Source organism: Caretta caretta, chromosome 5 (assembly GCF_965140235.1).
Source record: "Caretta caretta isolate rCarCar2 chromosome 5, rCarCar1.hap1, whole genome shotgun sequence".
Lineage (NCBI taxonomy): Eukaryota > Metazoa > Chordata > Testudines > Cheloniidae > Caretta > Caretta caretta.
The window spans coordinates 16,043,957-16,067,022 of record NC_134210.1 but is presented as its reverse complement, the minus strand read 5'-3'; the positions used below and the strand labels follow the sequence as shown (position 1 = coordinate 16,067,022).

General features: G+C 44.8%; 2 protein-coding genes across 6 annotated transcripts in view; both read left to right on the top strand.

The window, feature by feature from the left end:
• The first annotated feature begins 1,360 nt into the window (after positions 1-1,360).
• C5H18orf32 (chromosome 5 C18orf32 homolog) lies at positions 1,361-4,813 on the top strand. The gene is made up of 3 exons (XM_048851036.2): positions 1,361-1,520; positions 2,677-2,930; positions 3,900-4,813. The coding sequence occupies exons 2-3, from the start codon at positions 2,703-2,705 to the stop codon at positions 3,972-3,974; spliced, it is 303 nt and encodes a 100-aa protein (XP_048706993.2). The 5' UTR covers positions 1,361-1,520; positions 2,677-2,702; the 3' UTR covers positions 3,975-4,813.
• Positions 4,814-9,601: 4,788 nt separating this feature from the next.
• DYM (dymeclin) overlaps positions 9,602-23,066 on the top strand; it is a 385,584-nt gene continuing 372,119 nt past the window's right edge. For 3 of the 5 annotated variants that reach the window (XM_048851023.2, XM_048851025.2, XM_048851024.2), the window contains exon 1: positions 9,602-9,766. The gene's annotated coding sequence lies outside the window, so the exon portion shown is untranslated. The remainder of the gene's footprint in view (positions 9,767-23,066) is intronic. The other 2 variants (XM_048851027.2, XM_048851022.2) reach the window with 1 other exon arrangement.

The following is a 23,066-nucleotide window of genomic DNA, read 5'->3' as shown; positions in this document are numbered from 1 at the left end:
CAGCCACGCTGGCGGCACAGTGAGTTGAGGCTATGGGGGAGTGGGGACAGTGGGGGCTGAGGCCTCACTGAAAGAGGAAGGGTTGGGGTCAGGGCTCCTGCTTGTGTCCCACTTTTGCGTTTTGAAAAGGTGGTAACCCTATTCCCATTTCCCAAGCACTGAACAGCACTACTGGTATGGTGCTAATGAGACTGACCGCCTTTATAAAGTGCTTTAAGGCAGCTCTTGTCAAACTGTGGACAACAGACCACTCCATTCAAGCGGTCCACGGATCATTCCCTCTAAGGTGCGTGCCTGGGTGGCTTCTCAGAGAGAACGGCCATCCACCTAATTAGTGGAGCAGCACAGACGTGCCTTCACTAATCAGGTGCCTGGACCCTGGAGAAGATGCACATGTAAGGTGAGGTGGTGGCCTTGGGGGAAATAGGGGGTAGGTGAGAGGGGGCAGTGGGTGAGAAGAGGGACTGGGGGGAATTTGGGACATGCAGGGCTGCGGCGGCCAGAGAAAGAGGTGACTTTCCCCAGCTCCGGGGCTGTGGAGAGACCCTCCTCCTTCCCAACCCCAACACGGGGGCGGCCACGGCAGGGGGGCAAGGGCACATCCATCGCACTAGAAAGGTAAGAGTACGGCTATTAAAATATCAGTTGTGTGCTTTTATTTGTAGAACAAAAAAAAAAAAAAGCTTATTAAGGTTTTTTTATCTAGAGCTTTTATCCAAAGCGCTTTACAATAGTTTGTTCAGGGTACACGCATTTAGAAAGGCCCTTAAGGGGTCCGCCAAGACCCGCAGCAATTTTCAAGTGGTCCGTGTGTGGGGGGGGGTTCGAGACCCACCGCTTTAGGGGATGACAAGGGGCAAGAGCGAGGCCCCAGGGTCAACACCTGCCTTCCCGCTTCCGGTCGGCGGGGGGGGGGGGGGGGGTTTGGGCTCAGGGACCTCCCTGGGAATGCCGAGGCTCGCTCCCAGGGGGAATCCGAAGGTGATCACGTGGACCACACGCGCGCGCGCACACACACACACACAGTGCTTGTGACGCAACTAAACGCCGGTGAGGGGGGGGGCGCACAATGACCTGGCCGGGGCTGCGGGGAGACGCCGCCCTAGCGTTGCACGCGCTGGGGTCGGTAGCTCCTGTTTCCAGTTCCCCGGCGGCTCAGCGGAACGGGGGGCTGGGGGGCCCGCTCCGCTCTAAGCCGCCTCCGGACTCTCCCCGGCCGCGGCTCTCGGCGCTCCCGGCCGGCTCGAGACACGGCGGGCGGGGGCAGAAACGGTCCGGACGCCGCAGCTTTGGCCGCTGCCGCTTTGCCTCTGGTGTCCTGGCGGTTGGCGGCCACGCCCACCCCTCATGTTTTGCGCACGTGATCAACGGGGCTCCTTTTCCCATTGGCGCTGGGCCGGCGACGTCATCAATCCCGTCCGGAAGGCGGAAGTGAAGAGGCGGCTTCCGGCGCGGCGTCGCTCACAGCCCGAGCGGTGCTTGGCTGCGGTTGGGGTCGTTGCAGGAGGAGGAGCCGGCAGGTGGGTCCGTTGCGGTCAGGGAGTCCCTTGTCCGTCCCCCTCCCTCCGTTCATAATGGGGGGGGGGCTGTTCCCTCTGCCTCCCCGCGCCTCCTGCCGGGCGCCGCCCCTGCGGGAAGGGGAGCTGGCGGCTTCCCCCGGTGTAGGGAGAACTCCCCACGCCCGCCGTCCCTGACTGAGCTCCCGCCCCACCGGCTTGTCCCTGCGCGGATTCCCTCCTCCCCTGCCTGCTTTCCTCCTTCCCCTCATTTCTGGTGCCCTGGACGCCCTCCCCCAAGCGTGTGACCCCCGTGCGAGGTGGAGGCGGTGAAAGACGCCAGGCCCTTCTTGCCCTATGCCCAGGGTTGCTTCTGGCCTTGTGGAGGTGGCTGGGCCCCTGGCGTTTTTTGTGCTTATCCTTTCCTTCCAGCTTCTGGAAATAAATCCTTTTAGGAATCTGTGTCATAAACAGGACAAGAGTTCATGCTTTTGTTGGTTGGTTTCAATCCTTTGTGCTGGTTTTCTAATAGAAAACTTCTCAGTCAACAATTCCAGCTTTGTGGCTGCAAAAACAAAACAAAAAAAACCTCTTGGGTAAAAAGAATACTGACCTTGAAACCATCTGGCCATTGAAATGTAATGCATGCCAGTTCTGGTCTTTGCTGGAAAACTTTTTGGGAGAAGGGGTGTCTAGACACACATTGATTGCTTGCATGCATAACTTAATGGAAGAGTTGGGATCGACTGAGGTTTTAACAAAGATTTCCTCTATCCACAATGTTAAATAGAATTTATGAAAACAAAGAATTTAACACTGACTAAAATCCCTTCCCCTTTCCGTTGCTCAGCCTTCACTTTCTTATTTCATGAACTCTCTATTCTTAGTCTTTTAGACAGCACCTGAATTTCTAATATAAAGAAATAAGCAGGGAAATCTTCAGGTCCCCTTTATACAACATGAAGAGGAGGCAGAACAGGGTGACTAAGATCTTCACTGTTTCTATTGTATAAGCTGTTGGAAGGATGAATAGTAAGCAGAAGACATGTTGATCTAAATTAGAGACTGGCTTCTTAAACTTAAAGCATTGCAAAGATTTTTATAAGTTGTTTTTTTAAGACTTTTTAAAATGTCAGTCCCTTGGTTTTCAGTGCTATTTTATTGCCTCTTGTATCAACAGATTCTGTCAGAGGATTGGAAAGAACCATGGTGTGCATTCCTTGTATTGTCATTCCAGTTCTGCTCTGGGTCTATAAGAAATTCCTTGAGCCATATGTCTACCCTATAATTTCACCTTTTATTAAGCGCATATGGCCTAGGAAATCTGTGCAGGGAACACTGGCCACCAAACAAGGCCAAGGAGACAGTACTGGAACTATTCTGGGGACTTCAACCACAAACCTAGGCCCAACAGATGATTCTGGAATGTATAAGGTAAGTAATATATTTTAATACATATGGGAGGGAGGGAGGTAGCTAAGCATGGAATCCCCAAGTAGAGCACCCTATAACAATCCAACCTGGAAGTCACAAGGGCATGGTGGATTGTTTTGGGGGAAATTCAGATATGACAGAAAAGGTTGTGAATGTCTAACCAGGTACAGAGTAGCAGCCGTGTTAGTCTGTGTTCGCAAAAAGAAAAGTAGTACTTGTGGCACCTTTAGAGACTAACAAATTTATTTGAGCTTAAGCTTACGTGAGCTACAGCTCACTTCATCGGATGCATTCAATGAAGTGAGCTGTAGCTCACGAAGGCTTATGCTCAGATAAATTTGTTAGTCTCTAAGGTGCCACAGGTACTACTTTTTCTTTTAACCAGCTACAGTTTTCTCAAGTAGGAAGAACAATTGCCCCAAATCAACCTCTGAGACCTCTTAGAGAGAACAGAGTCATTGTAGAATGGCATGCTCTATCCCAGCTATAGCTAATAGTTCTGCTTGAAAAGTAAGGAGTCAGAAAAGTTTTTCACTCCGAAAAATTCAGGAATTAAATCTTAAATGACAAATCTGATGCATTAAGCAGAACAGAAGCCAGTTTCCTGTACTGGTTCTGCAGTCGCAGTAAACAATAGTGTGTACTGACCAACATGTTTCAAGTGCTGTGGTTTTTTAACGTGGTAACATTTTTGTACCATAATTGCACTTTAATATCCAAAGAAATGGGCATAAGCTCTTCTATATACATTTTTTTCCTCTGGCCTTTTAGAAAGTAAGAATTGTATATAAGGCTTTACCTAACTTTTTTAAATTTCAGTCTGTTACTGCAAATTTCTCAGAACTGAGGCAGATGTTCTGAACTTGTCTCTTCATTCTTTCCTCCCCAACTAAACTCTAGGGTTCTGAATGTGAAGAATTTGTTTCTTTGACATGGGTTCATGGTACTATCATTTACTTCCAATTTCAGATTGAAAGCAATGGGGTCGCAAATGGATTCACTACGGAGGGATCAATGGAAGTTTCTGACAAGAAGACTGATTAAAGGAACTTGTTCGTTAGGAGCTTCTCATTGCTGCACAATGTGAACTGGTGATATTGTTCCTCTTTGAGATTTGGTGGCCCTTCTACCTGAAACGAAGCATGAGTTGTTTGTAGCAGAGGGTTTCCTCTGCCACTGAAATGTGTGAATTTAGCAGCTTTCTCTTTAAGTTGTTTTAAACTATTCTTATTCCTTACTACATTTTCCTCACTGAAATTCTCTGCATCTGTAATGCAGTTCAGATGATATGGTTAGATATCCTAGATTAATTTATTTTTATCAATAAATGAAGCTTTACATGGTAAATGTGTCAAATTCTTATAGTTGTCTTGTAATTCATCTAAAATCTATGTATTTTACAACAGTTCCTGAAAATCAAACTTCATTGTAGCTCATTACTCTGCTCTCAGAGCTGCATGCGAAAGGTTAGGGTTTCATCCAATATAGTTTGATGGAGTAATGTGCAATCTCTTGCTCTAAGAGCTATAACTTTCCCCATCCCTGCTAAACATGTTATGGATTGTACTGAGGACACCAGCGTGTTTCTTGGCAATGCTCTGAAGAAAATTTATAAAAGAGATCTCCACCTGGTAACCAATAAGCTAGAATAGGTGCAGTATTTACAGGATATATTTAGTTTATTGGATGCAGAAAGCAAGCCCGGAGGAATGGCAGGGACATAGCATGAGAGAATTACTACTTTGTGCAAGCTGCTGTAGTTAAGATGGTAGATGTCAGAATTGTAAAATTCAGAATGAGTCCAGAAAAATCTGGTTAACCTGCTTGTGTAACTTAACTAAAACAAACTGGCATTTTATTAAAACATTTGTTTCTTATAAAAATGTTTCTAGTTTTGTTTTTTCTAATTTAAAATTTTTGTTCTTGTAATGGAAAGGTCTCAAAGCTCAGGGGAATATTATATAGACCGGGACCCCACCACAGGGATGGCATCTGAACAGCTTGCTTTGTTTGTGGTGGCTTCCTGACTTCTCATGCTGTGCCAGGTCTGACCCCCAATAGAAAGAGGCTTCCTGTCCTGCTGTGCTTCATTAATGGAAACTGTGCTGTTTTACATGCCTCTCAGCTCTGCAGAGTATAAAGGTAATAGTCCCTTTCTGTATACCTCTCCAGTGCAGGTGGGATACTGTTCTGTTTGGAGTGGTACATGAGTTGAGGCAATTCAGAGGACAGAAGCAATAATGACCGATGGGTGGAGGGCCTCCTACTGAACGGTCCAAAAATGTCATCAGTCTGGAGAAGAACTATTTTGGGTGGTTCATGGAGGGCATAACTAGGAGTAATGGAATGAAAATAGGAAAAGTTACTGATGTATATCAGGCTCTGGCCCACTCTTCCAATGCATGTGGCTGGAGCCCCATCTCTTGGGATGTCCTAAAACTGAACTTGAAAAGATAATAGGAAACATTCTTGTATGACTAATACATGGTAGAGGGGAGGGGGAACTGAACTTCTTATTTTAATATTCCACTTAACAGTTGATTATTTTATTCTGTATGGCACAGGTAACACCTGTAGTTAAAGTTCCACAATAAAACCCTGTTGCAGTTTTTTATAACTTTGCCAAACTTCAACCATTGAGATTGAAATTTTCCATGCTTTAGTGCCTGTCTCAGCCTGAAGTCTTTGTTAACTTTAAAAAAAAATGGTTCAGCTGATTCCAAGAATGAGATTAGGGGAAAGTGTTCTTTTGGCCAGGTTAAATTTTTTTGCACCCATTTTGTTGAGAAGCTCTAGGGCTAATGAGCTTTGGAGCAGGGACTTGAAATTTAACCCGAGTCTCTTGTTCCTGTTGCTGTCCCTGTGAACACTTGCCCAAGTTATAAGCCTTTGAAAGATCTCAGTATGCAGATAGTCAGACTTGTTGTTTTGGCTTCACAGTTCTTCCAAAGATTCCATTTGTGTTGAGCATGCTCTAGCTCAGAGCTGCAGGGGCCATGCAGGACCTTCCCTGCAATGAAGCTGCTAGGAAAAATTACATTCAAAACACTAAGGTTGCAAAGTCAAGCATTTGTAGGCTAGGAAATGACACTTGTTGCAGAGGGTAATGGGGTGAGGAGGGGAACATGGCCTCTAGTGGCTATAGAATCAGATGAGGCAACAGCTCTGCCCTGAGGATCACAGGTGAAGGCAGAGTCTCTGCAAGCAGGAATCCATAAAACAGATTCTACAGAGGGTGCTGGGGCTGATGCTGAGGTTGGTGGGTTTGTCTGCAGAGTCATGGGATATGGTTCACACATTTCCCTTCTGCAGTCACTCCTCCCTGCTTCTCTTAGGCCTCCTAAATTTCTTGGGAGGCTCCCACCTAGATTATTACTCTTCACTCAGCAGAAGCATGAGATACTTAATTGAATAGATATTGATGGACACAATAGAAAATCTTAAAATAACGTGCTACATAGCTATATACATACACACACTGGATGTTGCCAGAAGCAGGGTAAGTGATCAGATAACCCAAGAATCTGATGTAGTATGCCAAATCCTATGTTCCTATCTCTGTAACAGTTGCTTTTCCTTCCACTTTTTATATTTATCTGAATTCCCATGAATTGAAAGTACTGTACTATTATCAGAAAATGAAATTAGGCCAAGACATTAAGGAATATCCCAGAATATCTCAAGAGGTAATGAGAAAAGCCTCTGGCTATAAGCAGAATTAATCAGAAGCATGACAACTGCAATATTATAGTTGTTTCCAGGAAAGTGGGTGTTTTATGAATCCATGACTAGGATCCAAGTTCTGTGAGTCAAGGTTATAAATGTCCCAATGTAAAGGGGACTGTGTATGAACAATAATGATTTAAAAACTAAAATCTAAACAAGTTAAATAGACATTGACTGATGGAGTCACATCACTCCACATTGGACTGTGAACATATCAGATCTTATAAGCTAAACATGGATGCAATTAGTTAGCAATTAAATATGAGACAACCAAAGAAAACCCAAATCCTGCAGCCAGTAGTGTATGTGATGCAGTAGGTAATATCTGCAGTGTTTTTGTAACCCTATTGGTCCCAGAATATTAGAGAGACCAGTTGGGTGAGGTAATATCTTTTATCGGACCAATTTCTGTTGGTGAAAGAGACAAACTTTTGAGCTTATGCAGAGCTCTTCTTCAGGTCTGGGAAAGGTACTCAGAATGTCACACTTAAATGCATGGTGGGAGCTCGAAAGCTTGTTCCTTACACCAACAGAAGTTGGTCCAACAAAAAGATATTATCTCAGCCATCTTGGCTCAGTAGGTGATAGTCTAGTGGGCCCCTGTACTACTGGTGGTTTTGGAGGAGACATACAATTGGGACTCCAACCACATGAGATCATTAAGATCCCATAGTACTTTTCGCATGAGTTTGCATTAATTCTGATGTCCTGACTAAATTAGCTATACTCTACCTACTTAAATTCCCCTGTAGAATCAAGGGGATACAATTTTTTTCTTTCCATCCTAAAATATGGTTATGCACTGTTAAACAGCTCCTGTGTTCCACCCCTAAGGTAATGGCATTTATTAGTGGATGAAGCAATCCCCAGTTATAGTTTGAGTATTTGAGAATCTTTTAACTAACAGGTGCAAAGTAAATCATCCTGGATCTTGTTATCTGGGATCTCACTCTTGGGAGCATTTATTAAACAAAACACCCCTTGGCTGCTCTCCTGCCAACATCGATACTGCTGCTTCTTGAGGATGGTTTAATTATGCTGAGGAGAGAGCTCTCTCTCCCATCGGCATAGTGCGGCTACATGGGAGATCTTACAGTGGTGCAGCTGCAGCGGTATAGCTGAGCCGCTGTAAATCTGTAGTGTAAACACAGCCTTAGCCCCTGTCCCTATGTCAGGATAACAGCACTTTCCTATCTCACTGGGCTGTTGCGATTCTGAAGTGCTCTGGTACTATAGTGATGAGAGCTGTATAAGTACTTTAGATAGAAGATTAGATAGTCTTTCTTAAAGCTTCAGCTCCTGGAGTCACATGGTAAATGAGAATATTGGCATTTGTTTAATAGAAAGTTTCTAATAAACTTCTCACAGTTGTGAAAGAAAAACATGAAAAAAATAGATTCTAAGGACAGAAGGGACCACTGTGATCATCTAGTTTAACCTCTTATATAGCTGAGGCCATATACCTGCATTAATTCCTGTTCAAAAATAGAACGCATCTTTTCGAAAAACATCTAATCGTGACTTAAAAATTGTCAGCAGTAGAGAATCCACCACAATCCTTGGTAACTTTCTCTGTTAAAAAGTCCAGTCTGAATGCTAATAGTTTCAAAAACCAGAATGCAAATAAAACAAGTCCAAAGTGTATTCTTTAAATTGAATGAACCCAATCTCTTGAGCTTGTCTCACAATTTTTTAACACATCAGGTTGTTAATACTGCCTCTCTCTTGTTAGGTTTTTATACCAGTACTCTCTGGATGACTTCTGCTGTCTTATGTATCTTGAACATTAATTGCAAGTTTAAAATTCAGGCCTGAGCCTTTCCCTTTTCTCTTGGCTTATGCCCTACCCTGTGATTTAAGACCCCTTTACCAATATTTAAAGCATCTTATATTAAGGGTAAATTACACCACACCCTGGAGATAAACTTTAAGGCACTGACAGTAAGTCAACACAATTTGTAACACAGCAACATGGCGAATACGGCAAGGAAACTTTGCTGAATAATGCAGTAGGAAAGGGCGTTCAGGTCATGCTCCTGAGGCAAGGACAGTTCTCTCTCTCCCCATTGCAAGGGAGAAATGCCTGATTCAAGCCCCTCTCTTGTCCTCCAGTGAATGGTAACTGGGGTAGATTTCCCTGCCTTATGGGCACTACCCGGGGCAGGTCCCCCCCCTCTCTCCCTGCCCTCTTCTAAGGGCACACTACCTCGGGCAGGTTCCCACCCCTTCCCTCCCCTCCCCTTGGGGCACACTACATGGGGCAGGTCCTCCCACTCTCCCTGCCTAGGGGCACACTACCTGGGGCAGGTCCCCTCCCCTCTCTTCCTGCCCTCCCCGAGGGGCACACTACCTGGGGCAGGTCCCCCGCCCTCCTCTAGGGGCACACGACCTGGGGCAGGTCCCCTCCCCTCTCTTCCTGCCCCCCCCCTGAGGGTACACTACCGGGGGCAGGTCCCCCGCCCTCCTCTAGGGGCACACGACCTGGGGCAGGTCCCCTCCTCTCTCTTCCTGCCCTCCCCCTAGGGGCACACCACCTGGGGCAGGTCCCCCGCCCTCCCCCTAGGGGCACACTATCTGGGGCAGGTCCCCTCCTCTCTCTTCCTGCCCTCCCCCTAGGGGCACACCACCTGGGGCAGGTCCCGTCCCCTCTCTTCCTGCCCTCCCCCTAGGGGCACAGGACCTGGGGCAGGTCCCGTCCCCTCTCTTCCTGCCCTCCCCCTAGGGGCACAGGACCTGGGGCAGGTCCCGTCCCCTCTCTTCCTGCCCTCCCCCTAGGGGCACACGACCTGGGGCAGGCCCCCCTCTCCCCGTTCGTGGACGCGCTCAGCAGGAGTTAGGCAGGCTGCTCCTCCAGCGCTCACGCAGAGTCTCCCCCCGCGCAGAGAACTACATTTCCCAGCATGCTCCTCCTCGCCTGTCGCTGGCCGCGGACGGACGCAGCGGGGGGAGGGGAAGCTGCGGCGGTGACGACGTGGAAAGATGGACGCGGCCTGATCCCGGCAGAGCCGCGGGTGTGTGGGGTGTCCGGAGAGCGAGCCAGCCCGGCAGCCGCGCGGGGAGGGGCGCGACAGCCGCCGCCCCTCAGCCCCTCTCACGGGAGCGGGAGCCAGGTGAGTCTCCGCCCCCTTTCCCCCCTCCCAAGGTGCGGGCTGAGCATCTCTGGGGAGAGGGGGTGGTGCCTGGAGGGGCGGCTTAGGGTAGGCTGGGGCTCGAGGCGTGGGGCTGGCGGTTGGTTGTGTCTGGGTGGGGGTCGCTGCTGCCCGGGAGATGGCGGTTGGGGGGCGGGGGCGGTGTCAGGGGTGAGGGGGGGAGTAGGTCTGGGTGTTGCCATGGGGGGAGGGGCTGGGGCTGGGACGGGGGCGGGCGATAGCGGGTGGCAGGTGGAGGAAGAAGTGGTGTAATGTAAGAAACTGCTCGCTGTAGGAACGTGCTACACCTGATGTAGCTAATTCCTACAGCGAGCAGTTTCTCACACTGTCGGACTGTGCTACCCGGAGCAGGGAGAGGTAGTGAATTGTTGCCATTAGCAGTTACTGGTACGTAGGGTTGTTTTTATGTGCAGATGTGCCCTAATTTACTAAAACTTGACAGTGCTGTAGGGTGAAAGCATAAAGCGTTCAGCTTCCAAACGACCCTGCCTGGATTCATTGCAGTGGGATGTGGGACAGGTGGATAATTTAAACTCTGAATTTCGTTAGGCTTGGCCTTCAGTATACTTCTGTGCTGGTGCGATCTCCGACCGTTATAGTTCGTCACCTTGGCAGGCATGCACAGGCAGCAATGCACTTGTCTTGTTGCCTCGACTGGGAAAGGTTTCTGATCAGAGGGAGTGTAGATTCCAGGGAGCTCCTGTGGTAATAGCTCATTGGAGATGAAAGGGCTTGTTCAGAAAGACATTTTGAAGTCTGTATGGTAAAGATGAGCCAGATGGGTTTGTCTCCATGCAGCTATATTTTATTCTCTGGGGGTTGGGTAGAAAGGAGAGAGAGAAGTATTTTGGATTTCCTCTTTCCCTTACTGAGGGCCATCTATGCTCACCTGAAATTTTTCCTGGCAGAAGTAGTTGCTATCTATTTATTACAGGTCAAAATATGGCTGCCATCCCACAGAGACAGTGGTGGTGGTGGAGGTGAGAAGAGGGCAAAAAGTCCTTTCCCTCCCCCCCCAAATACTCCCATGCATGTGGAAGCTATAATGTTGCGGCTGCCTGATGGCAGATGGGTAGGGGCAGAAGGCACTACCAGCTATACCAGAGGTGGGCCAACTGTGGTCCGCAGGCCACATCCAGCTTGCAGGACTGTCCTGCCCGGCCCCTGAGCTCCCGGCCAGGGAGGCTAGCCCCCGGCCCTTCCCCCGCTTTCCCCCCTCCCCTGCATGCGAGGTGGCAGCACGACTTGCGCCCGCCCACCTCCCAGGCTTTCCAATAAGCCTGTCTTGCTGGTCTGAGCGGCATGGTAAGGAGGAGGTGGGGGTTGGATAAGGGGCAGGAGGTCCCAGGGGGCAGATAGGGGACAGGGGGCAGTTGGATGGGGCGGAGGTTTTGGGGGGTGGGGGGGACAGTCAGGACACAGGGAGCAGGGTCGTTGGATAGGAGATGGGATCCCGAGGGGTCAGTTAGGGTCGGGGGGTCCCGGGAGGTGGCAGTCAGGGACAAGGAGCGGGGGGGTTGGATGGGTTGGGGGGCCTGTCAGGGGGTGGGGGTGTGGATGGGGGTCGGGGCAGTCAGGGGACAGGGAGCAGGGGGGTTGGATAGGGGTTGGGGTCTCGGGGGGGGGGCGGTTAGGGGCGGTTGGTCCTGGGAGGGGGTGGTCAGGGGTCAAGGAGCAGAGGGGGTTGGGTGGGTCGGGGATTCTGAGGGGTGCAGTCAGGGGGCAGGAAGTGGGAGGGGGAAGATGGGGGTTGGGGCTAGGCTGTTGGCGGAGGCACAGCCTTCCCTACCTGGTCCTCCATACTGTTTTGCAACCCCGATGTGGCCCTCAGGCCAAAAGGTTTGCCCACCCTTGAGCTATAATGAGCACCCTAGAGAAGCCATGCACTGTGTGGTGTGTATACTGCTACATCTACTCTATACTGGTGAGGGCAACCCTCACTCCACAGTGCTCCTGGTGGCCCCGAGGCTTTCCCTCGCTTCCACCAGCACAAACACCCCTCCTACCACCACTGCTTGAAGATGTACCACCTTCTCCTCCTCCACCCCATTGTTCAAGCTTTAGAGCTATAACTGGGCCTGCAGTTGGTAAAGTGCTCATGATCTCTATAAAACATGGCGTAGAATGATTATAACTGTTGCTACTGAGGATCTCAAACTCAGACAGACCTAGTGGGGAGGCAGAGTGTTCTATTGAAAAAACAATGTGGTGGTTTCAGTGAGGTGAATAGCTTTTTAGAGGTTCAGGATTCTCCCATGAACAAATAAATGAGCCAGTGAAGCAGCCTCGCAAAATAAACAAATCTATCCTGCTATTTACATTAGGAGCATAATTGATGCTGAATACTGCAGCTGACAGAATGTGATCTAAACAAGTATCAGACAGATCTCTCTATCTTTCCCAGAGCTTTTGGCTCAGCTCTGCACATGCCCATCCCAGTCACACTCCCTATTTTCATCTGGCTTCTCTCACTCAACACAAAATGAAATACACACAAGATGACATTTGGAAAGATGAGAGTTTCAGTTGATGAACCTGCCAGGTAATAGCTGCTGCTGCTGGAAATACAGCAGGAGAGTATACCAGAGAGGCCTTTGAAGAATTTACAAGGGGAATCCAGAAAGTTTATAACTTGGGATTCTGCAGAAAAATATAGGGAAGTGAGCCAGGATTTCCACTGACTTGCTGTGTAACCTTGGGCAAGTCACATCACCTTGTGTGCCTCCAGTTTCTCCTCTCAACTTTCCCCTCCTCTGGTCCAGGGGTAGCAAAGTGTGATGGAGGAGGGTACCTCTGGCCCAATTTGGTATGAATGTGACGGGACATCAACCTGAGAGCACAGCATGAGAAAGTTCAAAGGTAGAAAACCTTTAGGGATGATTGATGCCTTGTCACAATTTGTTACCATTGTGAAATCCCCATTGTAAATGTGGACTCAACTATAGAGAGGTATTTTTCAAAATATAAAACCTTTACTATTGTAACAAGATATATAAACAAGAACATTTTAGTTTTCATTCCAACAGTTTATTTAAAAAAAAAAAAGCATCTGGACACATTTATAGATACAGTTATTAACACTTTTTTCTTTACTGAAATGTATAGTACTGTTACATTTCTCTACTTCTCATTTATATTTCAGCAGTGTTATTTGAAGAAAACCAAAATACTCCTCTTAACAAAATCATTCTACAATGTACATTTTAGTTAAATAGCTGAACTATGAACACTTGTTGCATCTGTACTCTTTCTTCCTATCAGTCAGGTTTTCTTCATTGATTCCCTCTGGAAGGAGTGCACATGTGTCCACCTCTTACAAGAGTCGCACTGCACCTTTGATAAGTAATAGATGAGAAAATTAAATCACAAAACTAACAATTGTACAGATCATTTCAACTAACTGGTAAAAGTTACAAAATAATATTGTTTCAACATATAATCACTCAAGATATGACTATCAGCAGCAGTGGAAATACTTGCTACTGTGGAATTATTACAAAAATCGTGATCCTTAGGCAGGTTATTACGTTGGGACAATATGCAACTGGCTACATCTTCGGCCATGAGCTTTGTTCTTGTACTGCACATAAAAATATTCTCCTTACTTTTCTGCTCCGATATATGGTGTGTGTTTCTCATACCATTTTGTGTTTCCTACCATCATGCCATCTTTATTATTTTTTTTTTTTTTGCAAGTCACATAACTGCAGTATAAGCAGTAGTCCTCCACACTCTCTGAAAAAATCAATAAAATGTTGTCAAATAATGGTTATATTGTGACCAAAACTGTAAATAGAAGGCTTGATTTATTCATTAGTATCAATTACACCAAAAAAATTACTGGTTTGCAAATACTTTTCCTTTTTGGGGGTGGGGTGTGGGGCTCATAGTTGAAATTTTATTTGGAGCCTCACTCTATGATTTTCCAAATTTTGGTTTACTGCTGGTGGTCTATAAAGATATCGACATAGATTTCACTGCTTGATCAATAGCAACCATTCACTCCCACCACATTTTTAATAGTACTTACAGACATTATTCATGCAGATTCACCATTAGAGAATCAAATATGTGACATATCCCATTGTAGGTGTATTAAGATAACTCTTTGTGATATGACTTTATTCCATTCTTTCAGTTATCTTCCCATATGCTATGGGCCCATTAAGTATATGTAACAAAGTTATTAGCTGACTCTTTCATTAAAAGAATTGCTATTTTTCTTCTAAATGTAGTTAGAGCCGCTTGTGTAGTTTCTATAGTACTGTAGTCTTTATACTGTAAATATGTTTCTGCAAACTAATAACACTTCTAATTGGAAAAAACATCATAATTATGTATAATTAACAATCAATATTGAACATCTGGTATTGAATACCTTTAGGATTAGTGGTCCACAGTTGTGCCCATCACTTTGTCTCTTGTGTTCCGCTATTTTGGTTCTCCAATTCCCTGACAGTTTTGCTGTTTGTTGGTAGAGGAAAGACCTGAAATTTGAAGGAAGTACAGTAGCCAACTGTATAAGAGGGTTTTGCTTTTTCTTGCAATTTCTGTACATGTTTTGTAAACCTTTCTTTCTCTGCTTGCAAGGACTGAATGATCACATGTATGCACTTGGTTTCATATAATTGTATCTGAGTCTTATGCTACATATATTACTTGCTTTGCTGTGGCCAGTGTTGCTACTAACACCTCATAACTCATGCTAAATGCTAGTATTTTGTGACCAATTTGTTAGTCTCTAAGGTGCCACAAGTACGCCTGTTCTTTTTTCAGTGAAGTAGTTAGCTGTGCTCAAATCTCACAAGTTCACTCAATGTCCATTATTAAGCACAAGTGCATGGTGTTTCCATTTCTCTTTGTCGCTATCTGGAAGATATTATCCTCATTGTAACAGTTTTTAAAAACAATTTTCACAATAACAGTACATGTGAACTGTGAAAGTAAAAATCACCTCCAATCCCTCAGGAATTCTCTTTCATATGTCATCTCATTACCCAAGGGGTCAATTATTACCAACTCTTTGGTTTCCATTAGTGTTATCTGTAAGTGAACATGCATCAACGTATGTTGTTGGAAATATGATAATTGCAACAATTTTCTAATGATTTTTCTAAACATTGCATGCAGATCTTATCATTGGTAGTGTGTTACTAATACACAAGAGAAAATCCTATTGTTAGTTCCTTGAATACAACAGTGCAGACTATATTCTTTATATTTACATTGCAAACAGAATAACACAATCTCTGCACTAGTGTTTTATTTTCTAAACTGCAGAATTTCAAGATTTACATTACAGTTCCATTTTCATTTTCCATGTATTGAAGTTATTAAAAGCCCAGTATAACAGGAAATTATGTCACTGGTACACAGCTCTATTTGAATCCTATGTAATAATATATTAAGTGCAGATAATCGCAAAGTATAACATTGGAAAGCATCTTACCACAATAACCCAGTGATTTGGAGAGTTGAAAGGAAGCACGACTATATCACTTCGCAGAATTCCACTCTGTGATCATTGCAAATATAACTGCATTTTTAATTCTTCTTTCCTGTGAAGCAAAGCAGTCAGTGTGGATTACATTGTATTTCCCAATTTCAGGACATGCTTACTATTACTCATTCCCCAACATAGCATAGTATGATGGGGTCAGGCCTGATGGCTATAGGAGAGTGGTGGAAGGCAGGTATATTAGCCCCAGGATAAACAGGCCCCTTTTCCCTTGGTAACTGAGCAGGGGTTACTTCACCATAATTGGGACACCTGGGGTAAATCAAGGGGCTTGTCAGAACCTATTAAGAGCCTTCCCTCCAGCCAGCTAGAGGTGCGTGATAGGAGCTGTGGGAGAAAGGCGTACCACTGGAAAGGTGGGTGTGCAGACGCTGACAAGCACCAGGAGGGAAACCCCACAGGTGCAGAGGCAAAGGGCAGGGGAAACACTGCCCAACAGGGCGAACAGCCCTTCCAAACCCTGGAGGTCTGAGGGAAGAAACGCCACCAGAGGGGAGAGACTGAACTGGGTGTCTGGTCTGTCGCCACCACGTCTGGAGGTGTTACCACAGACTAAGAGCCTCCCCTCCCGCTCCCCCCGTCAAGGGGGCTGGGCGGAACCCTGCTCAGGCAAGGTGTGCACAGCAAGCCCAGGGGCATGGGGAAATTCTGAGGGAGAGAGGAATACTCCCGCCTGCTGCTAAGTGGAGGCGGGAAACCCACCGAGGAGCAGAATGAACTCTGCCATAATAGTTTTGACTGTTTCTTAAGACTGTGCTTAACTGCCTTTCTGAAAATGGGAATTGCCCATGTTGGGCACGAAAGCTTGTTAACATTTACCTTCTCCATTTTCATTTGGCTTGCTCTGCCTGACAGAATGCTAGTAGCAACTACTGAGGAGATGGCTTGCATCTGTTAACACTCCAGGAAATTGTTAATGTGGCACACAAAAAACACAATGCAATTCATTTTTTAAAAAAGGGCATGGAAAAGATCCTTATTGTTACAAAAAACATATGTAAGATAGTTGACAAATCTTACGTTTTTAAGACCGCATGTGCTCTGTTGTACTTACTTTAAGAACTGACTAAGCAGTGCATATACTTGTGTTACTATCATGGCTGCACTGATCTGTATATCAAAACTAATGTGGCTCTGTACATGTCACGGATTGTATCTCAGGTATATACCTCAAATTACTTCTGAGTACATGTTTGGCAGCAGTAAGTACAGTGAGATGCAGCAATTAGAGGTTTGTATTCACAATTCCAGGCTATGTGCAGTTAAACATGTCTTAGCACATATTCATCTGATAGTTTGATAATTGATATGTTTGCTATTTCCATGTAGCATCACAATAAGTGGCCTATCTTTCCACTTGCTTTCTCGACCACACAACACAGATACGCATCAATAACCTACAACAGATGTTGAAAGAATAGTTAACATTTGAAAACATCTGAGCAATCAATCCAATCACCTTCTGTGTTTATAGCTATTTCAACGTATGTCATCGGTCAGTCATCTTTCTAGCATCAGGTCACAAAATGCAGCGTCATACAAACTGATTTTTCTTACTTTGGCCTCCAGTCTGTCCGCAATCTTGTGCGTCATTATGAATTTTACTCGAAAAAAACAAAACCAAATGCATATTACGTGCATGGTAATGCAATTACTTTTTCCTCTGTTTGACCATCATGAAACCGTTCTTACATGAAAGCTATCGACATGCAAAGTGTTAACAAATTCTTTAAAAACAAATGTGTGGTAAGCAATACCTTTGAGAAACCATTCTTTGTCTTTATCATCCTCCATAGGCATGTCATCAGCATCACTTGGATGACTGCTTGCAACTTCTGCCACTACACACTCCTCTTCTTCTGTGTCTGTGACCTCTACCTTTATCACGTGGCTGTCGTGAGGCTTGTGAGATATATTGCCTCCCATTTCTCCTACCTCTTCTGAGGTGGCTGTTTTTACAGTGTCATCCACTACAGTTTCCATTTCCATGTTTTCCTATGATCTGTTTTCAGCAGCTAATGTTGGAGGCTCTTTAAATAGTTTTAAATGGGAAATACTGTACATGGATCCTAAAAGTTTCCCTGAGATGGTTTCTAATTTAACTAAAAAAGAAAAGGAGTACTTGTGGCACCTTAGAGACTAACCAATTTATTTGAGCATAAGCTTTCGTGAGCTACAGCGAATACAGACTAACACGGCTGTTACTCTGAAACCTGTCTAATTTAACTGTTTTGCCCTCTACAGTGGTAACTTTGTATGGTCCACGGTAGGTAGGTTGCAGCGGCCCTCCCTTTCTTGTTTTCCTTCTCGCATTCAGTAACGTGACGCTGTCCCCAACCTCAAATGTTGTTTTCCCATGTTTACAAGTCTTAGTTTTGGCATACTGTATTTGTTGCTTTTCTTGTGCTTTAGAAATATTACTAATAGCCAGTTCAATGTCAGCATCACAGCTAGATTTCATATTTATGCTGTACTCTTTTTGTAGTATTCCTCACTGAGTTTCTCAAAATCTGTTGGCTTTGTAAACAAATAGAAAAGGAGTTGTGTTTTGTAAAATGAACAATCACAGAATAAACACATGCACCGGAAAGTTGATGGTTCTCAAAGACACTTACGTGTAATTGTCTGAGGCTTGGCCTGGCAATGTTGCTTCAAAGCCATACAGTAGTCAAAAGGGTGACATTTTGGTTGTTATGTTTGGTTTTGATTGCAAAGAAAATAAAATGTCACCAAGAAATTTGTCCCAATGACTCCCAGTGTCATCAACCAACTTCCGCAATGCTCTGTAACAAATGGTGATGGATTATTTGTGGGGGGGAGGGGAAAGGACTGTCTTTACTGAGAGAAATTATATGCAATCCAAAGGGCGAAAAGAGGCCATCCTAGTGCATTGGTATGATTATTTTTTTCTTGAAATGCAAGACAATAGACTTGCAATTTACTAAAATTTTGAAGCAACTTGTAGCTTCTGTCATAGTGCATTCTCCTTGCTATTAATACTGTAATTTTCCCAGCCCTAAAATTACCTTTTAATGGATTTGTTTGTGTTTTCAGCCAATCCAGTGGTTTGTGGGTGCTATGGGCTGATGAAGCTACGTTGTATTCCCAATTTTTTGCCAATGTCTCGGTTATACTGAAAGAAAAAAAGTTATGCCATAAACTTTCCTTTGGACAGGTTTGGTGGCTAAAAAGAGACCAAAGAATAAAACGTTATAGCAACTCTGATGGGGTGACCAGCAGTAATCCTTGCCAAAGTTGAGTGGGAGTTCATAGAAACTTGTCGAAAAAATGCCCATAAAGAAAAACTCACAAGGGCAATGAAGCCCATGTTCACTGTCAACTATCTGTGTTCTGAAAGTATGGTTTAAGACATAGTCAAAAACAACCTCAGAAATAAGTATTTACCTCATTAATGAATTCTGACCTACAATCTGTCAGTATATGCTGTGGACATCCAAATCGCTGAATAATTTTGTACATTTTCTTTGACACCTCAGATGCTGACTTATTTCGAAGTGGAAATACTTCAACCCATCTTGTAAGATAGTTTGTGGCTGTCAGTATATACTGGTATCCCTTCTTTGTTGCTGGTAATGGTCCTATTAAATCCATTCCCACCAATTCAAAGGGCCGAATGACCTGTATGTAAGGGAACCAGTTGGAGTCATATTTTGGATTTCTCTTATTTCATATTCTCAATAAGCTCATAAGTAGTAAGCATACTGAACATTGTGATGTGGGTTACACAGCCACACTATCAGAATCTAATTTCCATTTGTAAAAACAGAATAAAAAGAAGTCAACAAAAAAGTAATATAGGAATACATATAAGAAAAATGATACAATAATAAACCTGCAGAAATACAGAAGTGCAAGGAGCAATAGAGCTCATTGTTGCACTCTGTTGTGCCACTGACATGCATTGCGTTCGCTGGGAATTAAAGGCCTCATTGTGTAGCAATGGTAAAAATGGATAATAAGCAATTACCTTTGACTCTCTATAAGATTTCTTAACGGTTTTTAAGGGAAGAGAATGAGACTTGATGTCATATATATGCAGTTCATACTAAGAACATTCCTAATGCTTTGACACTGGAAGGAAGGTAAAAGGAAATTCTGAAGAAATTTAGTAGATGTCTCAGAGTTGAAAACTCACCTTTATGCTTTTCAGGGTGATATCCAGCTTTAATTCCTTTCTCACTTTCTGGCAATGCAGACATCGCGAAACCTAGTTTAGACGGAATAATAGGATGACATTAAAATTCTTGTATGAAAATATTATTGCAAGGGAAGGGATTGTACTTTTACAGCAAAAGTATAATTACTGTTCTTTGCAATGTAAATGTAAACTTTGTCTTTAAAATATAAAGTAAATATTCCAGGATTTAGTTTTATTCCGGTACAGACCCAATCGGCAATGTCTTTTGTCATCCCAGGCCAATAATAATTTGTGTTCATGGCAATTGTCGTTTTGACTATTCCTTGATGTCTACCCTGTGAGCTGTCATGATACTGTTCAAAGAGTTGTAGGGCTTGTTTCCTGGTGTGCACAACGACAATCTTGCTTCCTTTGGCGGAATGGAAAAGTGTCCCCTCTGATAATCAGAGAAGATGGAGATATGATGACATCACCTGCTGAGCTTAAGCAATTATCAGATATTTTCAAAGTCCTAGATTCATTATAAGGCATATGCATATACAAGATAGCTGAATACAGAATGGGTCATTCTGCCTTTGGTAAGGGGTGGGTGAGTGACATTTGTGAGCTGTAGCTGACGAAAGCTTATGCTCAAATAAATTGGTTAGTCTCTAAGGTGCCACAAGTCCTCCTTTTCTTTTTACGAATACAGACTAACACGGCTGTTACTCTGAAACATTTCAATATATGACTATAAGTAGATGTTAAATAAAAATTTTAAGCTAGAAGTTGTTGTTCAATGAACATTTATGGACTGTTGTTTGTAGGATACACTGGATAACATACTTGAGAAATAAAGATACAATTTAGGCTTTTTTGGTAATGTTTGTATTTCATACTCTTGTCATATAACTGAGAAATACATTGTTACAGTGTCTACATATGTAGGTGTGACAGAGTGCTAGGTAAGAAACCCTGAGTCAGCACTCTGTTCATAGCACCTCCAATCAGGCATAGCTGATGAAGCAGCCCTGTGCCTAATTTGTGGGTGGGGCAGCAGAAAGGCTAATTAAGCCATTAGCCAGGCACAGGAAGGAAGTGGAAAGGGGGGAAAAAGGCAGTGAGAAGGAGAGAGCAATTGCTTTCCCCTTGCTTGTGAAGGCGCTAGGTATGCTGTGAAGGTGGTAGGACTAGGGTTACCAACTTTCTACTTACACAAAATCAAACACCCTTGCCCTGCCCCTCCTCTGAGGCCCCACCCCTGCTGGACCCCTTCTCCAAGGCCTGCCCCCCGCTCACTACATCACCCCTCTCTCTGTCGCTTGCTCTCTCCCACCCTCACTCACTCGCTCATTTTCATTGGGCTGGCTCAAGGGGTTGGGGTGCGGGAGGGGGTACAGGCTCTGGGCTAGGGGTGAGTTCTGGGATGAGGCCAAAAATGAGGGGTTTAGGGTGAGAGAAGGGGCTCTGGGCTGGGGCAGGGGGTGGGTTGTGTATGGGAGTGCAGGCTCTGGGGTGGAGCTGGAGATGAGGGGTTTGGGGTGCAGGAAGGTGCTCTGGGCTGGGGCCGAGAGGTTCGGTTGGCGGGAGGAGGATCAGGGCTGGGGCAGGGGGTTGGGGCGCAGGAGGGGGTGAGGGGTGCAGTCTCGGTGTGGCGCATACCTCAGGTGGCTTCCAGAAGCAGCAGCATGTCCCCTCTACGGCTCCTGTGCGAGGTGCTGCCAGACGTCTCTGCGCGCTGTCCCATCCACAGGCACCTCCCCCACAGCTCCCATTGGCCACGGTTCTGGGCCAATGGGAGTTTCGGAGCCAGTGACTGTGGAAGGGGCAGAGCAGTGCACAGAGCCGCCTGGCTGCCTAGGAACTGGAGGGGGGGACATGCCACTGCTTCCGGGAGTCATGCGGAGCCACAGAATGCAGGGAGCCTGCCTTAGCCATGCTGCGCCGCTGACTGGACTTCTACCGGCCCGGTCAGCATTGCTGACCAGAGCTGCAAGGGTCCGTTTGCGACCAGGCATTCCGGTAGAAAACTGGACAGCTGACATCTGTAGGTGGGACTCAGTTATAAATAAACTGCACAGGGTGTTGAACCAGAACAAGGATCAGTGCGTGGTTTGTATACCGAGACAGAAGTGGAACCGAGGAGGCCCTGTTGTAGTAGGCAAAGGAGATTTTCTTGGAAATGTGAAGAAAACTAATCCTAGTCCCAGTGAAGGTAAATTTAACACTTCAAGTAATCCCAGTGTTGCGAGATCAGGACCATCATGTATATGCTGAAGATTCTATTGTGTTCTGTGTATTTATTACATGAGAAAAATAATTGCTTACCTTCCAAAGAAAAGTTGGCAGCAAATCGATGCAGGTTAAGTCTTCCTGCTTTATTCATTCCTTCTGGATGTGTCACTCCTTTTATATGCCAATACCTGTGCAATTTTTTCCTCAAAAGATTTCACTGAGAATTGATCACAGAAGAGAACATTACACACTGTTTCATAGCTATTGTATGAAAAACCCTTAATGAAAGTCTGAGCATTTAAAAAGAAATCTTTTATTAGTCCCTTTCCACTGCATAGTAGGTCATACAGTCTATTAGTAAAGAAACATTGAATGCACACACAATATTGAGAGTAGTGAAAAGCATTATAAATGTTATGTGAAATACATATTAATTCCTTTTGAAAGCAAGCTCATAGGCAGAAAATCTGCCATTGTGCTTTATACAGACTTCCACTTTTGTCACTGTTATACACGTACACGGAGCAAAAAGGTATCACCACAAAAATTACACTCAGAGCCGTGGCGCTCACGTGTCATCTCATTGCTCTCTCATTTAATTTTTGAGACATTTTCTTGAGTCTTTTTCCTCACTGTTAAATCTTAACTTGTTTTGGGGTTTTTTTTTTCATTAGTTTTTAGCAGTGAGGAAAAGGCCTATGTCTGCAAGTGTAGACACAAGAGATATTATACACACCTGAATTATTCTTCAGTGGTTGATAATGTCAGATCCTTCTCATTCTCAGTAGGCTGAAGTGCCTGTCTTCCCAGAGCGAGGGAGAGTGAGGCCCCCTCATGTTGTCATTGTCCCCCTTTTTAAATCTCCCCCCCTACTTGCTGGAAGGTTCTTTTGCCATGACCTGTGTCAAACAGTTCCCATTGTGTAGAGCTATCTCTGAGAGGTTTCTGTTGCACACAGTTCCTTATGCTTGTGTGCATTTCTTCAGTGAGCCACTCACATTGTCTGGCCTCATCCAACATAGCACATTTGAAATACAGAGACATGGTCAATGTTCCTATCTTCAGATACAAAAATGATACATGCATACAAATTGGATAAACACATTCAGTAGGTCATAACTTTATCAATGATCTTGCATAAAGTATATCTTAGCTGTGTCATATCCATATCATAAGCATATTTTCATAAAGAATATGGAGTATAATGTCACACCCCACTTCTATGCTTGTTGCTCTGCAAATACTAAAGGATCATGCACCTTGGGATTGCAACGTTCCTGACAATAGTGGAGAGTCATCAGGCTCCATGCTTCTGTGTGAGATGGCAGGGAGTGAGGAGGGCCAGGCAGGTTTGTGGGTTTAGAAAAAAA